The sequence below is a fragment of the Rhinolophus sinicus genome, chromosome 14, assembly GCF_057876585.1.
Source record: "Rhinolophus sinicus isolate RSI-liver-muscle chromosome 14, RSI-T2T, whole genome shotgun sequence".
NCBI classification, from domain to species: domain Eukaryota; kingdom Metazoa; phylum Chordata; class Mammalia; order Chiroptera; family Rhinolophidae; genus Rhinolophus; species Rhinolophus sinicus.
In genome coordinates, this window is record NC_142514.1 from 70,847,656 (window position 1) to 70,867,155 (window position 19,500).

Consider the following 19,500-nt stretch of genomic DNA (forward strand, 5'->3'; position numbering starts at 1 on the left):
TTCATGGGGGTGCTCATGACGTGGCATCTTGCTTCCTCCAGTGACTGATCCAAGAGAGTAAAAACTAAGACGGAAGCTATCGTCTTTTTATAACCTCATCTCAGACGTGACATGCCATTACTGCTGCTCTATGCACTTGGTGATGCAGACCTTCCTTGGTACGATGTGGGAGAACACAGGGTGTGAACACCAGGTGGCAGGGAACTTCGGGGCCCATCTTGGAGGCTGCCTTGCCTACCATACTCATCTCTTGCCAGCTTTATGCGTTGCTAATGTCATCGGTCAGTTCTTTCAATTTATGATAATGGTTTAATGAATATAAGTTCATTTTCATGGAGATTGATCAATCTTTCATATTTAATGTTTTTTCTGTCTAGTTTAAGAAATTCTTCCTTGATTCAAAGTAAAAACGATATTCTGTATTTTTTTCTGAAAGTGTTATGCTTTTGCCTTTCACAAGCAGGGTCTTAATTCATCTTGATTTTGGTGTATGATGAGGTAACGAACCATTTCACCCCCTTTCATTTGCTTAACCAGTTGTTCGAGAATTATTTAAAAGGTCATCCTTTCCCCTATTGATTGGCAATGTTACTCCTGTCATATATCAAACTTCTAATGACAGTTTCTTAATTACCATAGTTTAATAATGAACTTCTATATTTGGGAGATAAGATCCCCCCTCTCCCCATCTTACTTTCCTAGGCTGATCTTGACTATTCCTAGCTATGTAAGATTTAGGAAAAGTTTACCAAGTTAGCTTGAAAGATCCCCTTGGGTTGCGATTGGGATTGCATCAAGACTAGGGGAGAGGGTGCCCCAGGATGGTAAGAAGTATAATTGTTATCCTATGATGGTTTAATATTAAAGAGACTGGATACAGTTGTTTCACAAAAAGATATATTTTCATATGACTATTTACATTTTTAATATTTAGTTGAAGAATATCATACAACTGATACCTTTTGAAATGTTTCATGCTTTTACACTTTTCTATTTACAATTTCTGACATGGAATTAAAACTAAAATGGTCAAATACCTCAGTAATAGAAAGCAACCAGTCAGCATAGCTAGGTCTTCTCTTAAATTTGCTGATCAACATTAGCAATAGTTACCTTAATAATAAATTATCATTCATTTAAAAATCAGTAGTAATTTTAAACAATTCATAAATAAGTGTGCTCGGTACAATTTACATGTTTAATATCCTGTGGATACTAAAACCTTGTATATTGTCAGGTTTGCACATTATTACTTTATCAAATAAGCTTTCCCAAAGAAGAAATTGGGGAACTTTGAAATAACATCCTAAGTTTTCTGGAGATTTATCAAAGCTCTGCCTGCTTTACAGGAGGAGGTTCCAGTTTACGTGACAGGGCAGTTAAAATCTGGTTGAATTTCTCGTATCTCTCTGTCTGATTGACTTGTGCACCTTTGCTGCCCCAAAGCAATCGCATTTGAAATTCAGTCTTGAAGATTTCACTCATTTCTTCATCTGGTTGAAAACCTAATATAAATAAAACGAAACAAAAAAGTTATTGCAGTTCTGCCTAAAATATAGTGTTGAAAATAGACTGAAAACTTGCTTGTTTCAAGTAAGATCAAAATGAACATCTCTCAGGACTTTAAACAATGACCCGAAGCAAAAGTATAGGACCTGCTGTCTATAAGGGAGGGAGGGCAGAGGCCCACACTCAAGGACCTGAGCACCTCCAGAGAAGGAATCACAAACAAGTTCACTAAAACATGATAGAATAAACTTAGTGTGCACACGCCACTCTGGGTCGTAGTGCTGTAAGGGGTATTCAAAGTACCTTGTGTTTTTTTAACACCTTTATTGATGGATGATTGACATGCCATGATTCACCCATTTTAGTTTGGTTTATAACAGTAAATTTATAGCTACACTTCTATCCCCTAGAAAGCTCCCTAGTTCCACTTTGCAGTCAATCCCTGCTCCTACCCCAGACCCCAGCCAACCACTAATCTGCTTTCTGTTGCTACTGTTTTCCCTTTTCTAGAAACTTGATATAAATAAAATGATATAATATGGACTTTTTGCATCTGGCTTAGTATGATGTATTTCAGCTTATTCCATATGGTTTCATGTTATCAATAATTAATTCCTTTTTATTGCTGAGTAGTATTCAGTTATACAGCCATACCACATGTTGTTTATTCACCAACTGGTGGGCACCAACTGATTGTTTCTGGTTTCTGGCTGTTATGAATAATGTGGACATTTGTGTATAAGTTTCGTGTGGACATGTGTTTTCATTTGTCTAGGAGTGGAATTACTGGGACATGTCATAAATATATGTTTACTTTTAAAGAACCTGTCAAACTCTTTCTAAAACGGCTCTACCATTTTGTATTCTCATCAGCAACATACGAAGATTTTCTCCACATGCTGCCGCCTCAGTGTTGTCATTCTAGGTAGTGTGTGGGGTGTCTCACTGTGGCTTACATTTCCATTTCCCTAATGACTAATGTTTTGAACGTCTTCCCATGTAGTTACTTGTCATTCCTATATCTTCATTGGTGTGGTGTCCATTCAGATCACTTGTCTGTTCAAATCTTGTTTGTCTTCTCACTGAGTTCTAAGAATTCTTTATGCATTCTAGATATAAGTTCTTCATCAGATATATGTTTGCCAAACATGTTCTAGTCTTTGGCTTGCCTTTTCACTTTCTTAACGGTGACTTGAAGAGCAAAATGTTTAATTTTGATTTATCAGTGTTTTCTGTTATGGTTCAAGGTTTTGTCCTAAGAAATCTTTGCCTAATCCACGGGCACAACAAACGTCTATGTTTTCTTATAGGAGTTTTATACTTACTTTTATTTACTCTTATATTATGGCTTTGTGATCCATTTTGGATTAATTATTGTGTATGGTACAAAGTAAAGATCAAGGATTTTTTTGCATATAATACTCAGTAGTTCCAGCACCATTTGCTGAAAGACTGTACTTTAACCAATGAATTACCGTGACAGTTTGTCAAGAGTCAATGGATAGCCATATGTGTGGGCCTGTTTCTCAATCCTCTCTTCTATAAGAGAGAACATCTGCTCTATTTAAGGCCAAGGTGCTCAGTCAACTCGATTAGAGCAGGAAACCTTTGGCCGAAGGGTCATAGACGCATGTGGTTCTCATCCTTGATTATCGCTGGAGTAGCCTGCTCTGTCATGAAATATATTTCCACCTTCTAGATCATAGGATCTTGGTGGTGGAGAGGATCATAGAAGGCTTTTAGTCCATCCTTCCATGTGATGCCAGAATATCTTTGACAGATAACCAACCAGTGACCAGATGACAATTTCCATTCATTCAGTTAATATGCTTTGAGCGCCTACCCTGGGCTGGGTGCTGGGGATGTGATGGTGAGCAACACTCTACCCTTGCTGGGTTCACAGTCACTTCTGGCAGGTGGGAACTTGCTATATGAACCTGTGGCAGGATCAGCTGAGAGACACCATCAGACACCTTGAAAGTGATTTGCTGTAGAACAGCTTACAGCAGTTTTTTCCAAAACCCATCCTATTACGTACTCGTAAGCTTAAGCAACATCCAGTGTAATGTATTTGTTGGCTTTATAGAAGCAGACACTCTGATATCTGGTAAATTGAATTATGTGCTTTTATTGTTTGAGTTCTTCACTGCTAAGCTTGGAGAACTTTTAGGAAAATAAAATGAAAGAGGTATGTGATGCTTATACAGCTACAGCAGACAGTGCAAATTCTTTAGTCCTAAATTCGGGTTCTGAACAACAGCTTTGTTTTAGGATGTCATAATTGGCCTCTCCTGCCCCAGACAGTTCTTAACTTTGCGGATCACACTGGGCCCTTGAAGAATATTAAAAATTACATAGTGAGGAATTAAAAATAGTCATCCCTGGTAACTGCCTTGCTCAAGGCCCCATTCTTGCCCTCGCTTCCTGAATGGCCTTTCTGCCTACAAGCTGTCAGCCCTCCACCCTCCCTCCGTGCAGATGCCAGGTTTAAAACATAAATCCGACCATGTTTAAAACCCTTCGCTGGTACTTCCTCAGCCACAGCCTCCGTGGAAGGCCTTCCCACGTGTGTCTTCCTACTTCTTCAGCCTCGTTGGCCTTTCCTTAAGACGCACTTTACACTCGTCTAAATCAAAATACTTGTGGTTTGGTCTTTTCCCCAAGTTGTTTCAGTGCCTTTCCTTGTGTTAGACCCTCGGATACTCAGAGCAGGGGAGCTCACGTCCCAGTGTGACTGGGAAAAAACAGGAATGCCGATCAATGAAGTCACATAGAACAACTCCTCATGTTGGCCCATCACGTTTTCTAATAGAAATTATTAAAGGTACTAATGGTAGGCAAGCTGACCAATTCTTGACCCTTTCTCTCTGTTTATTCTGTACCAGTGACACCACAGAATACCTACAAAGAAGGGAGAAACAGGATCCTTAAGTCATTTAGGAATTAAGAGGAAGTTATGATCAATCATATAGGAAATGGAATTCCCAGGCCTTAATGTTTCCTGCTTGGTCTTTGTCTAATTGAGAACATCCATGCTCTTCTAGTCCTTTATTCCAACTACTACGCAGAACAGACAGCAGCAAATAAAAAACAGCTCTCACCTTCCAGGATCCTCTCGGCATTCATCCGGTAACTGTCTGCAGCCTGTGCCATGAGTCGGGCTGTTGCCAAGTGATTCATCACAATCTCACAACTTTCTTCATTTTTTTCCCACATGTCAGTTCCTTCATAAGTGACAGCCTGGCGTTCCATTAAGGTTACAAGAGGCATCAGCAGTGGCACAGATATATTGTTTGGGGGGACACACGTGGACTCTGCAAAACAAGGGGTAAAGTTTTCTATATCGTCTTAGTTTTCAAAGTTAAGCATAGAGAGTCCCAGCTCAAGATGGGCAATGCAGGAGGGGCCCAGGCTCAGCTCCTCCCACGGGCACTGCATCTGCAGTTAAATATGGAACAACTTCCGCTGAGAAAAACAAAGCTGTCTGAGCAGCTCCTATGCATTGGGCCAATGAGAGAAGGCCCACTGAAGTGGGTATGAGAGGCTGGCACACAGTCTCCCCATAAACCCCAAGCCTGGTGCAACGACCCACAGTCTGGAGGGAACTCAAAACCCGGAGCTTCTTCCTGAGGAACAGAGAGTTTGAAACCCACATTGGGCACCTCAACTTCGAAGACCTGTGTCTGACAGACAAGGACAAGCCTCCAAAACATCTACCTTTAAAAACCAACAATCCTAAAATGTGTATGGAACCACAACAGATGAGGGCATTATGCTAAGTGAGATAAGTCAGTCACATATGCTCTCTTATATGTGGAATCCAGAAAAACAAAAACTCCTGAGCTCATACGTACAGAGAACACATTGGTGGTTGCCTGAGGTGGGGGGTGGGTGAAAGGGATCAAAAGGTACAAATTTCCAGTTATAAAATGGATAAATTATGGGATGTAACATACAGCATGGTGACTATAATTAATATTACTTGGTTGCATATTTTTGAAAGGCTAAGCACAGAATGAGGTGACTGGTCGCCTGTGTCTGCTTTTTTAGCAACTTCAGACCTCCTACAAGGAATGCTGTCCTCTGATAAAAACCTTCATTTACCGGTCAACCATCCTGCAGATAACTCAGGGCCTCATAATATGCCGTGCTACATACATGCTTTGATCAAACCAGAACAGATACAATCTATTGGCCTTACAGACACCAGCAGGGCAGCCCCAGGCCAGCTTCACTGAGCCTGCACTCACCTCGGCCTTCGTGCAGGATTTTGCTGAATGGCTTCAGCTGTTTTTCGTAGAGGATGGCAGTTTGGGTGTACTGGTGCCTCAGGGCAGTCCACGTTTTTTCTAACCTTGTAATCTGAAGAAAGAAAGTTGTTATCGTTTTGGAAAAGGCTCTTTTTAAAATTACCTTTTTGCTTATGTTTTGGAATAGATGATAAATGCACATGGTAAAAAAAAAAGTGAAAGCAGTTGAAAGGAGTGTACAGAGAAAAGTTAATCCCCCACCCCCACTTTATTCTGCAGTGCTGTAATGGCCCATCCCAGGAACAACTCCTCATCAGTTACTTTGTGTGTGTGTGTGTGTGTGTGTGTGTGTGTGTGTGTGTACAGATACACGCACACACAACTCTCCTTAAAAATAAATAAGTTCATGTCATACTACACATATTTTTCTGTTCTTTGCATGGAAATCATTCCATATAAGTAACATAAAATAACACAGATCAGCCTTATTTTGTTAAACTTCTGCATCATGTTCCAGTTTATGGATAAACCGTAGTTTAACCAGTCTCCTACAGATAAGAGGGTTAAACATATTTTTCTGTAACAAAATTACCTCGTAAAGATTTTGCAAACGTGTACATGTGTGAAAATATTTGGAGGACAAATTTCCGGAAGTGGAACTATTAAAAGAGTACATGTATTTTAAATTTTGAGAGGAGTTGCCAGCGGCCTCCCCAGAGGTCATATTGATGAGAGGATGTAGCAATAAGGTACCGCATTTTAAGGTTCCTCATCAGTAGTAATGTCTGAGACAGCGTATTGCCTCGGCCATACGATGCCACCACTCACTCCTTTACGCTTCTTTCGGAATAATTTAGTCAACACCAACACTGACTCTTACTGCCCTAAGACAAATGGTCCCCCACTCACACCATCAGATCAGCAAGCCAACCTGTCTGAAGTTTTCTGCGTGAAACCAGGACGGGAGGAAGGGCACTAACGTTTAGGGAATGAGAGCCAACTCTGAGTCAGGTATTTGAGAAATTTCATTTGAGCCTCACAATGCCCCCAAAAAGCCAGTACTTTGGCCTCACTTTACAGATCAAAAAACAGGAGCGATTAGGTAACTTGCTCAAGGTTTCACAGCTGGTAAATGGCAGACCTGAGATTCATTTCATTGGTCTCTGAGAGCTCCCTGTGTATTCCAAGTGAAAGGTGAGACGGGTCAGCAGCCGCTGATTTGCTGGTAAGGAAAGGATGTGGGCAGGTCTTCCTCTGGCCACCCACCGTGCTGCCCGCCCTTCTCACATTCCCCTTCTGCTCTTCCCCTCCCTGAAGCATCCGCCTTTCTGAAAGAAGCCCTGGCCTCTGGCTAGGCCCATCTCCTGGGTGCTCTCTCTTCCTATGAGAAGCTGAGAAGCACGTGTGGCTGTAGTATAGAAGCAGGTTTGGATGGTGACACACAAAAAGGACATGACTCCCCTGGGCTTTTCCCTGGCTCTGCCGCTTCCCTCCCCCAGCAGTGCCCTGCCTCACCCAGGGCTCTGAATACCCTTAGAACTATGTCCCTCATTGCAGAGATGCTCCAGAAGGTAAGAGTCTGATGATGCTGGAGGGGAGGGAGCGCCTACAAAGGCATGTTAACCGCCAGAGTCCCTAACCGCCAAGTGTGACGTCATGGACGGCAACCACCTAATATAAAACATCCCCTTTGCTACTCTCAGAGGAAGCTCTGGGCTGGAGGGCTGTGCACACAGCTTCACTTGTTGCTTCAGCCTTCAAAATTATAGGTAGTTTTAGATCAGAAATAAATCTGATGCAAATAAAAAACACCTGAATGAAAAATTATAACCCCTGACATTATACAAGTCAGCATATCATGAAAACATGGCTGAATTTGCTTATTTCAAATATCTACCATACTAAATTCCAGTGCATCTAAAGAATTTTGAAAACTCTTAGGATGTTATATCAGAATTGGAATTGACCCCCCAAATTTTCCGGGTGAAAGAACTAAGTTGTTCAGCTGCATGTTTTTAAGGGGACCTTGCTTTAATGCAAGGAAATTATGTTGCTAACATGCCCTGGCTTGCTGGACATGTGACTGTAGCCGTCTTCCCCAGTAGCAACGTTGGATTTTCAGGGAGCACCACCGGATTTCCGAGACAATCTGGCTATGAAACAGCCGAGCTAAGTGATGAGCGGTTTTGGTGTTACCGGTGGCAGACTGGGCACGCGAGGATTGTAAATGAAAGTCCTCCAAGCACCTATGGCTCGGCAGAACAGAAATGGGAAAGCTGAACCCATGCAATCAAGACAACGGGACCACTTTCCACTATGAGGTCCATCTGATTTCAAATACACGTTTTCAGTTTTGACGCTCATCCTAAAAACAGCCTGTCAAAGCAGATATATTCAAGGTGCCCGATTTCAGAAATTCTAATTTGGGGGTATATGGCAGATGGTCCAGGAATCTGAATTTTTTAATAGGAGAGCTTGTTTTAGGTGCCCTGAGGAACATTCTTTGAGATAAACCACTCTAGGGATTCTCAGATACAGGCTCCCCAGTGGCTCGGTTTCCCAGGCATTACCCCAAACCGCCTGCGTGCCGGTGACTCAGGGGGAAGCAGTCTTGCATACAACATACACAGCATCCTAACTGGTTCGTCGGGAACACTGTTCTTGAGAATGACTCTTCTTATTGTACATCAAAGAGAAAGTGTGGGCTATCAGGAATTTTCCACTGTTTTTAAAAACAGAGCCAAGATACTTAGGACACTAATCGTGGTTGCCCCCTCATCAAAGTAGATTTCATTAAGATTCAGTTTACCTTTCGAGACCGAGTAACCCTGTGATTTGCTAAGCACGGACTTGCAGACCACTGTGCAGAACAGGAAGTGCACACAGGCCCACAGGGCTGCACAAAGCAAGTGGAAACGTACCTGCGGCATTTCCAGGGCTTTCATGATGGCCGAGAATGAATAGAGGTCCCCCATGGCATCTTTCAGTTCCACTGCCACCTGGATGATCCTATTGAGGGTGGCTGCTCGGTCCTCCAAAGTGCCTGTGCAGCCCAGAATGTCCACTGCGATGCCGATGGCCATCGTGTTGTGTCTGACAGGGAAGAGATTGGTGGTCAGGCCCAGGGCCAACAGGACTAGGAGGAAATGGAACCAAACTGGCCAGGAAAAGGACTGGCTTTGCCCCACTTGCTGCTCCTGCCCTGAGATGTGCTGGTGCTCAGACAGTTTGGTGGCCGATTCCCACAGAGAGACCACCCCTACCAGGCTGAATGCAGCAGAACGCAGAAGGGGCCTCAGAGAGAGCACTAAGCAGAGTCAAAAAGGACAAATGGCCCAGGGCAGGGCCTTGCTTGTCCCTGGACCTGCGGGCATGAAGAGGGCCCACCTCAGGTGAAGTACGTGGCTCCTTGAACCTTCCACCATAAGAAGTCCAAAGAGATACCAGGTCTCCCCAACACACTGGGGAACCCCTTCCTCCGGGAAGCCCGGGGCCATCTCCACTGAGCCCTCTGCACTGGGGAATGAAAGGGACAGAAAAATGAGAGAATGTGCTTGATTCAGGAAGACAACAAGGGTATCAGGACAAAGGAAGGAATGAGGAGCTAAGAATGGAGTGTCTGCAGCTCGGGTCAAGGGGCCAGAACATGAATGGAGCTGTGGACAAAGACTAAATAGTACACTGGCAGGACGTCCCTGTAAGGTCAGACTGGAACAAAAAGGAAATCGTGTATCTGCCAACAATGCTCCCTTTTCTCATCCCGAACTCCCCGGGTCAGCGTCATAGACCCAGAATAGGAAGCAGAGTGATATTTTCTCTACATGACAATGGGACTGATATGAATGGGGTCACAGAGCAGTCTCCTTCGTTGGTGGCAGGCAGGCAGCCCAGGCTGCAATCCCTTTCCTTCCTTCCCTCTGAAAATCAGGACTGGAGAGTTGACAGCACTGGGCCAGAATGGCCTCAATTACAGGTCGTCCAGGCTGTGGTAGAAGTGCTGGAGGTGAAGCCCCGATCCATAGTTGTGGTTACTGAAATGCATGTCTTTGAAACTCTGGGGCTACCGTGTCCTGAAGTTCACAGCAAAGGATATTGCTCCACGGCCATGCTTCTCTCTGTGCCCACATGTTGCTCTCACTCTCGCTCTCCTTGAGCAAAGGGTGGCACGATTCATCTAGTACCTAGCATTCCTAGTTTCTCTTGTTAGCGAAAGAATGTCCAGCCTGAGAAAAAGTCTTATAAGAGTTTATTTGAGCCAAACTGGCAACAGTTGCCAATAAGCACAATCTCAACGGCTGAGCAAATGCCCTGGAGAATGGCAGTTTTGCAGCTTATTTTATACATTAGAATCAAAGGAAGAGACACATGAAATTGTCACATACAATGTGACAAAGGGAGGTCACATGAAATTCATTGGTGGTAGATAAGAGATGGGAGAACGCAAAGTGGCAAAATCTCTGAGATTAGATAAAAAAGTAAAACGGGGAGACACATACTTCTCATACATTGGTGGGTACAGGACAGTTAACCTTTACAGCACATAGAGAGGGTACGTGGGCAACAAGACAACAACGTGGTCTCGTGCTCTGGTGCTGGCGGTTGTGCCTTTGAGGGGTCTGGAAAAGAAAATTAACTCTGACATTTCAAAGGTATGTTATCTTAGATGCGCCAAGACAATAGACAATTTCAAAGGTAATGACGGATCTTATCGAGGAAGCTACAGGCCCAGGGGGTGACTACCCACCCTGACCCGCTTTTAGTTAGGAATTTTTACGTGCAGACCACGCTGTGTGGTTACTTTGGTCTCTGGGTTTGTAAGGCCCGCCATGCGGGCCTCCTGAGCTTGTCAGGTTTAGTGTGTGGCCCCTGTTCATACTCTAATGTTTGTTAAATAAGTAATGAGCTCTGCTGTCTGAGTGTGTTTGTACGTATATGCACGTATGCTGCTTACACGCAGTGTCATCTTAGGCTGTTTACCTGACTGCTCTCCTCGACTTCTTCATCTGTAAAATGGGAACAAGGGTAGTTGTGAGAAATAGAAACTGTGTGTGGGTATAAAAATAATTAAACTGGTGGGCACTGGTAGGCACCTAGCAAATAGTAGTTGTTACTACAATTGTCTCTACGTGCACATCTTTCCCTCTGTATCTTGGTCCATTGTACTTGTCTCTTTGCCTTTTCCTTTGTCTTCTTTTCCTGATTTCTTGTCTTGCTTAATTAGTGGACCCTAACATAGACTTAAAGTCTATTTTTATCACCTGTTTATTGAAGAGTTTGGTTGCCCATTTGCTAAGGGTTAAGGTTGAGCCGAACATTTTAGATGTTTCTTTAGCTAATAGTAAACTAACTTCCCATGTTGTATTCAATCTATTTTTTAATCAGAGTTTTTTCCCTATGATTCAGTGGCCCTTAATAAAAAACACATTTTCTACTTCTTTAAAACCTGGCATTATATCAGTGGTTAATTGGGTAATCCTATCCATTCATTCAGCCAACATTTGCCTAAAACCTCCTGTGTACACCACCGTGGGAAAGCACTCAGCCTGGCACGCGTGTAGCAGACGCTCCAGTGGTTGGCAGCAGGAGGCACTGAATGTTACATGAAGGACAGCTCAGTATAGGCCTGGGATGGGTGAGGTTGTACATTGAAAAGTAAAGGGTGGTTTTGTATTTGATTCTTAAACACAAGAAGATGGTGTCGTTTGGCTCTTCACGACCACTATACCTTTATTTAAGGTATACTTATTTAAGGCCTTTATTTAAACGCATTGTAATGACCAACTGCTGCCCAGGCTCTAGCAGGTAGACCCACAGGTCAGTCTTGGACAGGAAACAAGACAAGGAGTGAGACCCCAGGCAAGCGGCAATCAGGAGAAAGAGGAAATGGATGTAAATAAGAGCGAAAGTCAGAAACCAGCCTAAAGAGAAGCCCTCAGCCTGGGTCATATGTCCAACACACCTAATGACACTGATAAAATAAGACCTGGAACTTGGGGAGTTTTCAGGCTGAAATGTGTCCCATGAGAAATGAGTAAGGCGACACAGGTAATCTCGGTTGAAACGATGACCACTAGGCCCAGACAACAACGGAGGGGAAGTCAGTGGAACTGAGAAGCCAGGCCCCTGGGGCTTGGGAAGGGGAGATGACGCCTGGAGAGGGAGGCTAGAATCCAGAGAAGCCTGATCAGGAAAAGGAGGCCAGTTCTGAAGACGGACCTAGAACTGCCAGAAGGCATTAAACAACAAGGATGCCTGAACAAAGTCAGTACAGACCATTTCCTCATCTCCTGACCCTCAGAAGTCTTCCATCAGGCATTCTGGCATTTTATATGGGCTGCATCTGTGACTATGAAGCCAAAGCAACAGTGACATTGGAGCTGTTTTATCTACTTTATGGCCAGGTAACCTTGAAAGCGCAGTGTCAATCTTCCAGGCTACTTGACAGACAATGCTTACTCTCTAGGGGCCAGCATCCTAGGACTGCACTGGCCACTGGCCACATGTCGCTATCCACACTTAATAAACAGTAAAGTAAAACATTTCATCTCTCCACAGCTATGTGTGGCTCGTGGCTACTGTAATCAGAACATTTCCGCCATCACAGAAAGTTGTACTGGCTGGTGCTAGAAGGTCATGGAAAGCCATGGGCAGGAAATGATAGCACTTGGAACACCTGGCCTTTGAAGCATCACTGGCCTCTTATGAAAAGCTAGGGCCCAGGCTGTCCATTAAAATCCACGTGTGTGTCATGGCAACGGGGAAATTGGTTGGAAAAAGAGAAAACTTAACAAGATAGTCTTGCCCAAATCAACTGTCTTTTTTGTATGTGTCACAAAGGCCAACTTCTATGGTAATAAGAGAATCAAATCTAGCGCTTCTTTTCTTAAAAACGTGTCTTGCTACTTCTGTCGTTCTAATTTCTAAACATCTAACATTCATGCGTGTGGGTTTTAATGGACAGACAAGGCAAGTGCCATCATTCTCTGACCTCTGATCCCCCATTTGTCCACCCCTCAAGGAAAACATTCGGACTTGGTTTTTTACAACCTTTCCCACAAATTCCCACTTAATTCCTAAAGCAATCTTGAACTCCAAAAGAGACAAAGAAGGCATAGCTCAATGAGGTGGGACTTTCGGTGGCAAGATGGCCGATGGAAAGCTCTGCCTGCCTGCACGCCCCCAGCTCCGCCCCAGGCTGGCATGAGTGGTGACTTCTGCTCACACAGGGGCCAATTATCTGTTCTCTCCTCCACCCACGTCCTGGATCAGTTTTTGTTCCCTGACTGCCTCTGTGCTGTCTCTTTGTGCATCTCCAGGAATTCTCTGGCTAAGTCTTCTGGGGAAATTTGGCCTGGGGCCCACACACTTGAGGGAGATGGCTCTGGGGCAGCTGGTGCTGTGCCTCTCTCTGCTCTGAATCCTGCTGATCTGATAGCCTGGGAGGAGTTGAAAGGGCTGGAAATGCAAAGGACAGCACTACTCACCTTTCGATTATGTCCAGGCGCAGCTGGTGGCCATAAGGCAAGGTAATGAGTTCCAGCCCTGAGCTCACGCCCATGTTCTTCTTCATCTCTTCAGAGACTTCAAGTATCCTAGCAACCTGTCAAGGACACAAGTGGAAATACATTGGATCTGGAAGTGGGCTTGGCGCAAACACCAATTTAGCATGTGGAGGGACATATACTGAACTGAGACGGTGTAGATGAACTTTACCTGTGGAAGTTCTTTTTGAGCAACAGCATCCAAAAATAGGTTTTGTACGCTATCTGGAGGGTTTTAATACATATGCTAGAATATACAACCCAGGTGGAAAGCAGATAAATTGGTCTGCAGAATCTGCAGATTTGGTGTCTCTGCCCAGCCAGGGAATGGTGCAGTTCCTCGAACTTTTGTCTCACAGGCTGGATCCTGCTGGGACATTCTGCTGCAGACAGCAGGGCTGACCCCCTGCAGTGGAAAAGCAGAATTGCATCCAAGCATTGCTCCGATGTGTGCTTTGCGTCATGTTCTCACTTAACGGTAGGGCTGGCTGCTATTATTGCTACTTAGGCCTCTCCAGGGCTCAGTAAATGCACCATACGTCTGGAAACGATTAGAAACGTGTATAGCGATTTGAAACCCAAGGCCTCAAACACACCCTCTTCTCCCCTTGAGGGGTTTTCCTTAAAGAACATCTTTGTTTGTTTGTCCCAACCAGTTTTGCCCATCTCAATTCTAGTGTATAATCACAGTTTGTCGGATATGAGTTGACGGGGTATTAGTTGACCATTTATAATGATTACATGTTACCTCGAGATGTTACAGTGGAGTCAGTGTGTCTCTGAAATGAGGTTAATGATGTCTCCCGGTTCCCTGATGCACTCAGTACAACCAGCAGATACAACGGGTCTCCCCAAGCCTGGACACATGGCAGGCAGGCACGGGACAGACAATTCCTCTCTTCCATCTGTAGAGTTGTCCTGGACTAAATTATCCTGGGCATATGAATATCCAGATGTCTTCATAATAGGCCCTCCCAAAACATCTGGAAGTTTAGCTGATATTATTAGCCCTGACCCTTAACTTCTGTGGTTGAACAAAGGCCCTCTGTCAGCCCTGGGGAAACGAGCCTGTGGGAATTAGCTGTCGGGGCAGATAACCAGAATAGGATGCAGAATTCATACTGCGTTCTCCAGGCCTCAGTTTCTTCTTCTCTAATACAACTGCTAAGTTCATCTTTCTCTAGGATTTTGCAAAGGATCAAATGACCTTAAAACTCCAAAAAGCTATTTGAAAATACAAGTTGCGAATCACTGGCTGTGTACAAGGGGGAACAATTCCGGCCCGAGCTCTAGAAAGAGATTTATACCCTCAGCATGGCAAGGCAGCCCGGATGTGCACCCCAGCCCCCTGCGGTCACATACACTTTGCTTGTTGAGACAGCTGCCCTGTCAGAGGCTCCAAATCCAGCACACCTGGGGGACGTCATCTAATCCACGCACACTCTGTGTAACAAGACTCAAAGGCTTGTCATGGATTCTGTTTTGTTCTGGCAGCACGAGCATCCAGAGTGATCCCTGCTCTGAGAGAGAAGCCTCCAGTCTGTTTCCTTCAGTTTAAATATTCAATCCCTGGTCACTTTTCTGGGCTTTTACCAGAAAATGCCACATCTGCTTGCCCTAAGGCTGAGCTACGGGACAAGGCGGCCCTGAGCTCACACTGCAAGGCCTGGGGAACGTGCAGGGCTGTGCAGCTCACAGACACAGATGAGAGACGAGCATTTCTAGAGCATTTACTATGAGCTGGGCCCGCAGTGCTGGGCGACGCCAGTGCTCCGTGACGAGGCATTCCAGCTTCCCTCTGCTCTTCTAATCTTAGCTATCCTAGCTCTGTAGGATCTCTGAACTCTGCCTGCTCCTCCTCCCCCAGTTTCCAGAGCTGCTGCAGTGACGCAGGGGGGAGCCTTGACGGGAGCCTTGGCCCTCCCTCCTCTAGCTGCCAAGGGACCTTCTAAGCTGCAGTGAGATCACCTGGCTCCAGCAAAGGCTCCTGATCTGCACTCTGTCCTTATGGGCCTGTCTCCTCACTGAGCTGCTAAGTGCTCTGAAGGCAGCAACCTGGCACCAGCCCAGAAGTAGAGACTTCAACACATGGAAGACCTGCCAGGCCCTCCCCCACTCCACCTTCACAGCCCCCACGGAGTGAATCTTCCATAAGCCAACCCCTCCCCTCCATGGTTTTTGACATCTGAGTCAGTGCATATGTGTCGTCTGCTGCCTGGAAGATGCTTTTTGCGTTCTTCAAATGGCCAACTCCTATTCAGCCTTCAACACTCATCTCAGACATCCCCACCCTGATCACTTAGCTGCCCCATGTGCAAGACCATGTTTCAGAGGTCCCACAGCTCCTATGCCTTCCCCTGCGGAGCATTTCCCACCTGGGTTGTGGTCTCAATTCCTGTACGCTGTTCCTCCCCACCTCCCCCACGATGACCTGGCCTGGCCAACAGCAGGTGCTCAATCAAGGCCGAATACCTAACACTAACAAACAGTTAGCCCACCTAGGGCCAGGCATGGCATGAAGGGAAGCTGGTATTATTCTCCTTTATCGGAGAGGCCAGGAGAGGTGGGGTTAGATCAGGCAGTTCATCCCCAGAGACCAAGCTCTTAACTACTGGCCCTCACTTCTAGCCACTGTGAAGACACTGGGTGGGAGAGTGCTGCATCCCATGTAAGTGAGACTGGGACAGCGCCCGAGCAGGGTGGGAGGGTCTCAGTGGAGACCTACCCCAGACTGCGTCGTGGAGCTGGACACTGCTGGGCAGGCAGCCTGGAGGGGCTCAGCACCACCCACTGCTCTGATGGCCTCTCTGGGCATCAGCCCCGAGCTCTGTGCACGGGGTGGGAGCCAGCACTCGGGCCCCAGATGCTGTCCAGTGCCTGTTCTCAGATTTGGGGTGGTCCCGTCTGGCCGCCGCTGCATTCAGAGTGGGTAACAGCAGCCCTTGTTTTATTTCCCTCTCAGAGTCACTGCTTGTACCTGCTTTGTTGGCAAAGCCCTGAAGTCAGTGGTTCCAGGAGAGGATAAGGAAATGGGGGTGGACTCGGGAGGGAAGAAGGAGGACTAAACAGCCCTGCCCTTGGTGGCTGGCAGGTTCCAGCTCCAGTTTTTGCCTTGGGGCCTCCATCTAGCCTCTTCCAGGGGTGCCTGAAGGCAGACAGGGGAGTGGGGGCCCACCAGGAAGACAAAATGCAGAGAGAAGCAATGGGAAAGAGTGCAGGCTGTATGTTCCTTCTGTTGAGAACAGACTCGGGTGTTAGTTTCATGGCTGCCACGGTGGTAGGAAGGTTCCAGACCCTCCTACAAAGAGTGCTCAGTCACCTCACCTCCTGCACTACTACTAAGCCCTGGCTGGGGCCACAAGGTAGAAGGATTCATTTGCTCTTGGGAATTAGGCTGTCCTGTGAACCCAGCCTCACGTTTCCGCAAGGAGATTCCTCTATGGAGAACTCAGACAGGTTCATGCCAGGCTCCCGGCTGTTGGCGTGGTTCTACTCTCAGATCCAGGGCCCAGTACGAGTTACTTACTAGAACAGGAATCCTAAATCCTCTCACTGCCCAAACAGGTTTACCTTGCGTTAAAGTAAGAATTTAACAGGGCAAATTATCTGACCCTTTGTGAGCACTGCCCAAGGACACTCAGCCAATCACGTGAACAGCCCTGTTCTCGAGCAGCCCGTTTCCTGGCTCTGTTCTGAGGGCCTGTGGGGCAACCCCTCCCCCACTCCACCCCAAAACACACACACACACACACACACACACACACACACACACACACACACACGCATACGGACCACCTCCTGGGCCTGAAATGAGGGCAACTGAGTGATTCCTCAGTCCTGTTTTCAGGAAGTTTTTTTTTTCCCCCCCAGAAAAGCTAACAGCTAACTGCCTAATGTTCCTCAAGGCTTTTAGAGAGGGCCCCTGCCCCCCATGTGAGCCCTCAATCAACTGGGGAACTCCCTGGGGGTGCTCAGAGACTAGATTTTGAAATCTACCATGATTCATGACTCAGGAAATTTGTTTAGGAAAACCTAGTTCCTAAATAAGCCCTGACCTTTGAAGCTAACTGATTTCAATGAGCTACAAATGAAAAAGGGCTTTAAATCTCACAAAGGTCTTACCTGTCACTCAAATGCAGGGATCTGTCTCTTTTTACTGAGGAGCGGGTTGAGCTTACTCTAGCCTGAGACACCTGCTTTCTAGAAATATCTCTCTGAAGAATGAGGTTGCCTAGGGCCACCTATGAACAAAAGCCACCCATAACTAAAAGAAATGTTTCCTATAAAAAATTATGCCGATATAAACACATATTCATTTAGTCACATGGAAAGACAATTATGTTATTTGATGAGAAACTCAGGGTTTGGAATAGTATGTATGGATGGTGCCATTTCTGTGGTAAACAAACAGATCTGCATGCAATTATTTACATGTTTCTATTTGCAGAGTAAATGTTAGCACTGGTGATCACCAGGAAACTGGATTTTGTGTGATTTAAAATTTTTTTATTTCCTCTTAATCTGCATTTTATAATTTTTCTAAATCACATTTTATAATTGTAATTTAAAAATCATAATTATATTTTATAATTTTTCTAAATTGAGTATTACTTGTAAAAAAATTTGAGGTGATTTAAAAAATGTTTATCCTAAAGACCATTTCAGTAACAATAAAATATGTATATATACATATCACGAAATCAAAATAACCAAGGCTCTGCTCCTCCAAAAACTCCATTTTCACCTATAATCTACTTTCCTTGGTACTTGACTTTACCAGTTCTGACAGAGTTGAGGCCAGGGGAGAACTTGTAAATCAGCCCCAGCTGGGAGAAGAATTCCGTAGTAGCAGCTCCAGACCCAGGCAGGGGTGGGGGAGGAGGCATGGCCCTTGCAGGCAGCCTGCCATTCCTGTCCAAGGTAAATTTTACACGCTTCCTGCCTGGGCAAAGGTTGCCCCTGCCTGTGGTTCCCACCCATTAAATAAATCCCCACACTCAGGTTTATCTTCGGACTTTTGCTATGAGCAAAGCACTACAGGGTCAGGTGGAATGAGGTGCAGACAGATCCCCTCGCCCCGCCCCTTCCAAACTTCTGAAAGCCAGAACCAAACGCTGCCCACAGGCACTTACCTTGCAGTCCACGCTCAGCATGTGCTGGGCAATGACCCTGGGGTCATTGCTGGTGAACAGCTCCTTCGCACGCTTCAGCATTGCTGTCTCCAGGGGCTTGTTCTCAGGAGGAAGGAGCTTTGACTCAAAGTCGTTGGGCCTGAAGGAGGAGGCAGTCTCCAGGAGGGGTATCACAAACTCACCCTCCTCCTGCCCCTTGTCCATCTGCACCGCTGCCAGCGGCTCCCAAGGCTTTGCCCTGTCATCTTCATCGAGAATCAAGTAGTTGGTGCCAGAGTTCCGGGGACCCGGCGTCCCGTTCTGCTTTGCTTTCAGCAGCTCCACATAGCTGTCCTGGGCACAGAAGGGCGGCCTTGCTCCCCTGTCACAGCCTGTGGCAAAGGCTGGGTTCAGTTCACAGTAGTTGGCCTCTGAGTTGGGCCAAGTAGATGGAGAGGAGGGAGCCTTGAGGAGGGGGGCCTTGCAGGGCTTCGGGGGGGGCTTCGGGCACAGCTGGCTGTCTGAGCCCCTCAGCGCTTCCCCTGCCCTAGCGTCCGAGGACACCCTCCGAACCACCGCTGGGCTCAGGGTGGGCTCGCTGCCCGTCCTGAAAACAGGTGAGTTTGGGCCGGGGCCTGTGTCCACACCGGGGGGTTGAGGCGGCAGCTTACAGCCTATGGAAGATAAGAGAGGGTGAGAAAAAGCTCAGCTGTGTGGAGAACACAAAACAAACAAAACTACGGTGTCAGCACTTCAGCCCTCAATTCAGGGTTTCGATTTTCACCCTCAAAAAATGACTCAGTATGACTACCTCATGCCTCAGTCTAGAGCAGTTTAGACCATTTTGAGGGCTAAGTTGGCCCCACCCCACAGTTCTGGGGGAATTTAAATCCCAGTGACTGCCAACAGCTGGGCTGCAATGTCATTTTATGGTCACAGAAGGTTAGGACAGTCAGAACAGGTAAATACATTAAGTCTGGAGGGCAGTGAGTAATCTCATCTCGCCCTAAGAAACAGAAATCTTTAGCCACATAGTATAAAGGGCCCTGAGTCACTCTACAAGCCAGGGTGGATCCCAGCCAGCTTTAA

The 19,500-nt window shown here is 45.9% G+C and overlaps 1 protein-coding gene across 5 annotated transcripts in view; it reads right to left on the bottom strand.

Moving 5' to 3' along the window:
* Positions 1-879: 879 nt before the first annotated feature.
* Positions 880-19,500, bottom strand: part of BCAR3 (BCAR3 adaptor protein, NSP family member) — a 184,778-nt gene continuing 166,157 nt past the window's right edge. For all 5 annotated transcript variants that reach the window (XM_074335150.2, XM_019752639.3, XM_019752649.3 and 2 more), the window contains 6 exons: positions 18,433-19,085; positions 13,244-13,359; positions 8,681-8,852; positions 5,760-5,871; positions 4,611-4,823; positions 880-1,505 (listed from right to left, as the gene is read on the bottom strand). In XM_074335150.2, the coding sequence (XP_074191251.2) occupies positions 1,327-1,505; positions 4,611-4,823; positions 5,760-5,871; positions 8,681-8,852; positions 13,244-13,359; positions 18,433-19,085 (1,445 nt within the window). In that variant the 3' untranslated portion in view covers positions 880-1,326. The remainder of the gene's footprint in view (positions 1,506-4,610; positions 4,824-5,759; positions 5,872-8,680; positions 8,853-13,243; positions 13,360-18,432; positions 19,086-19,500) is intronic.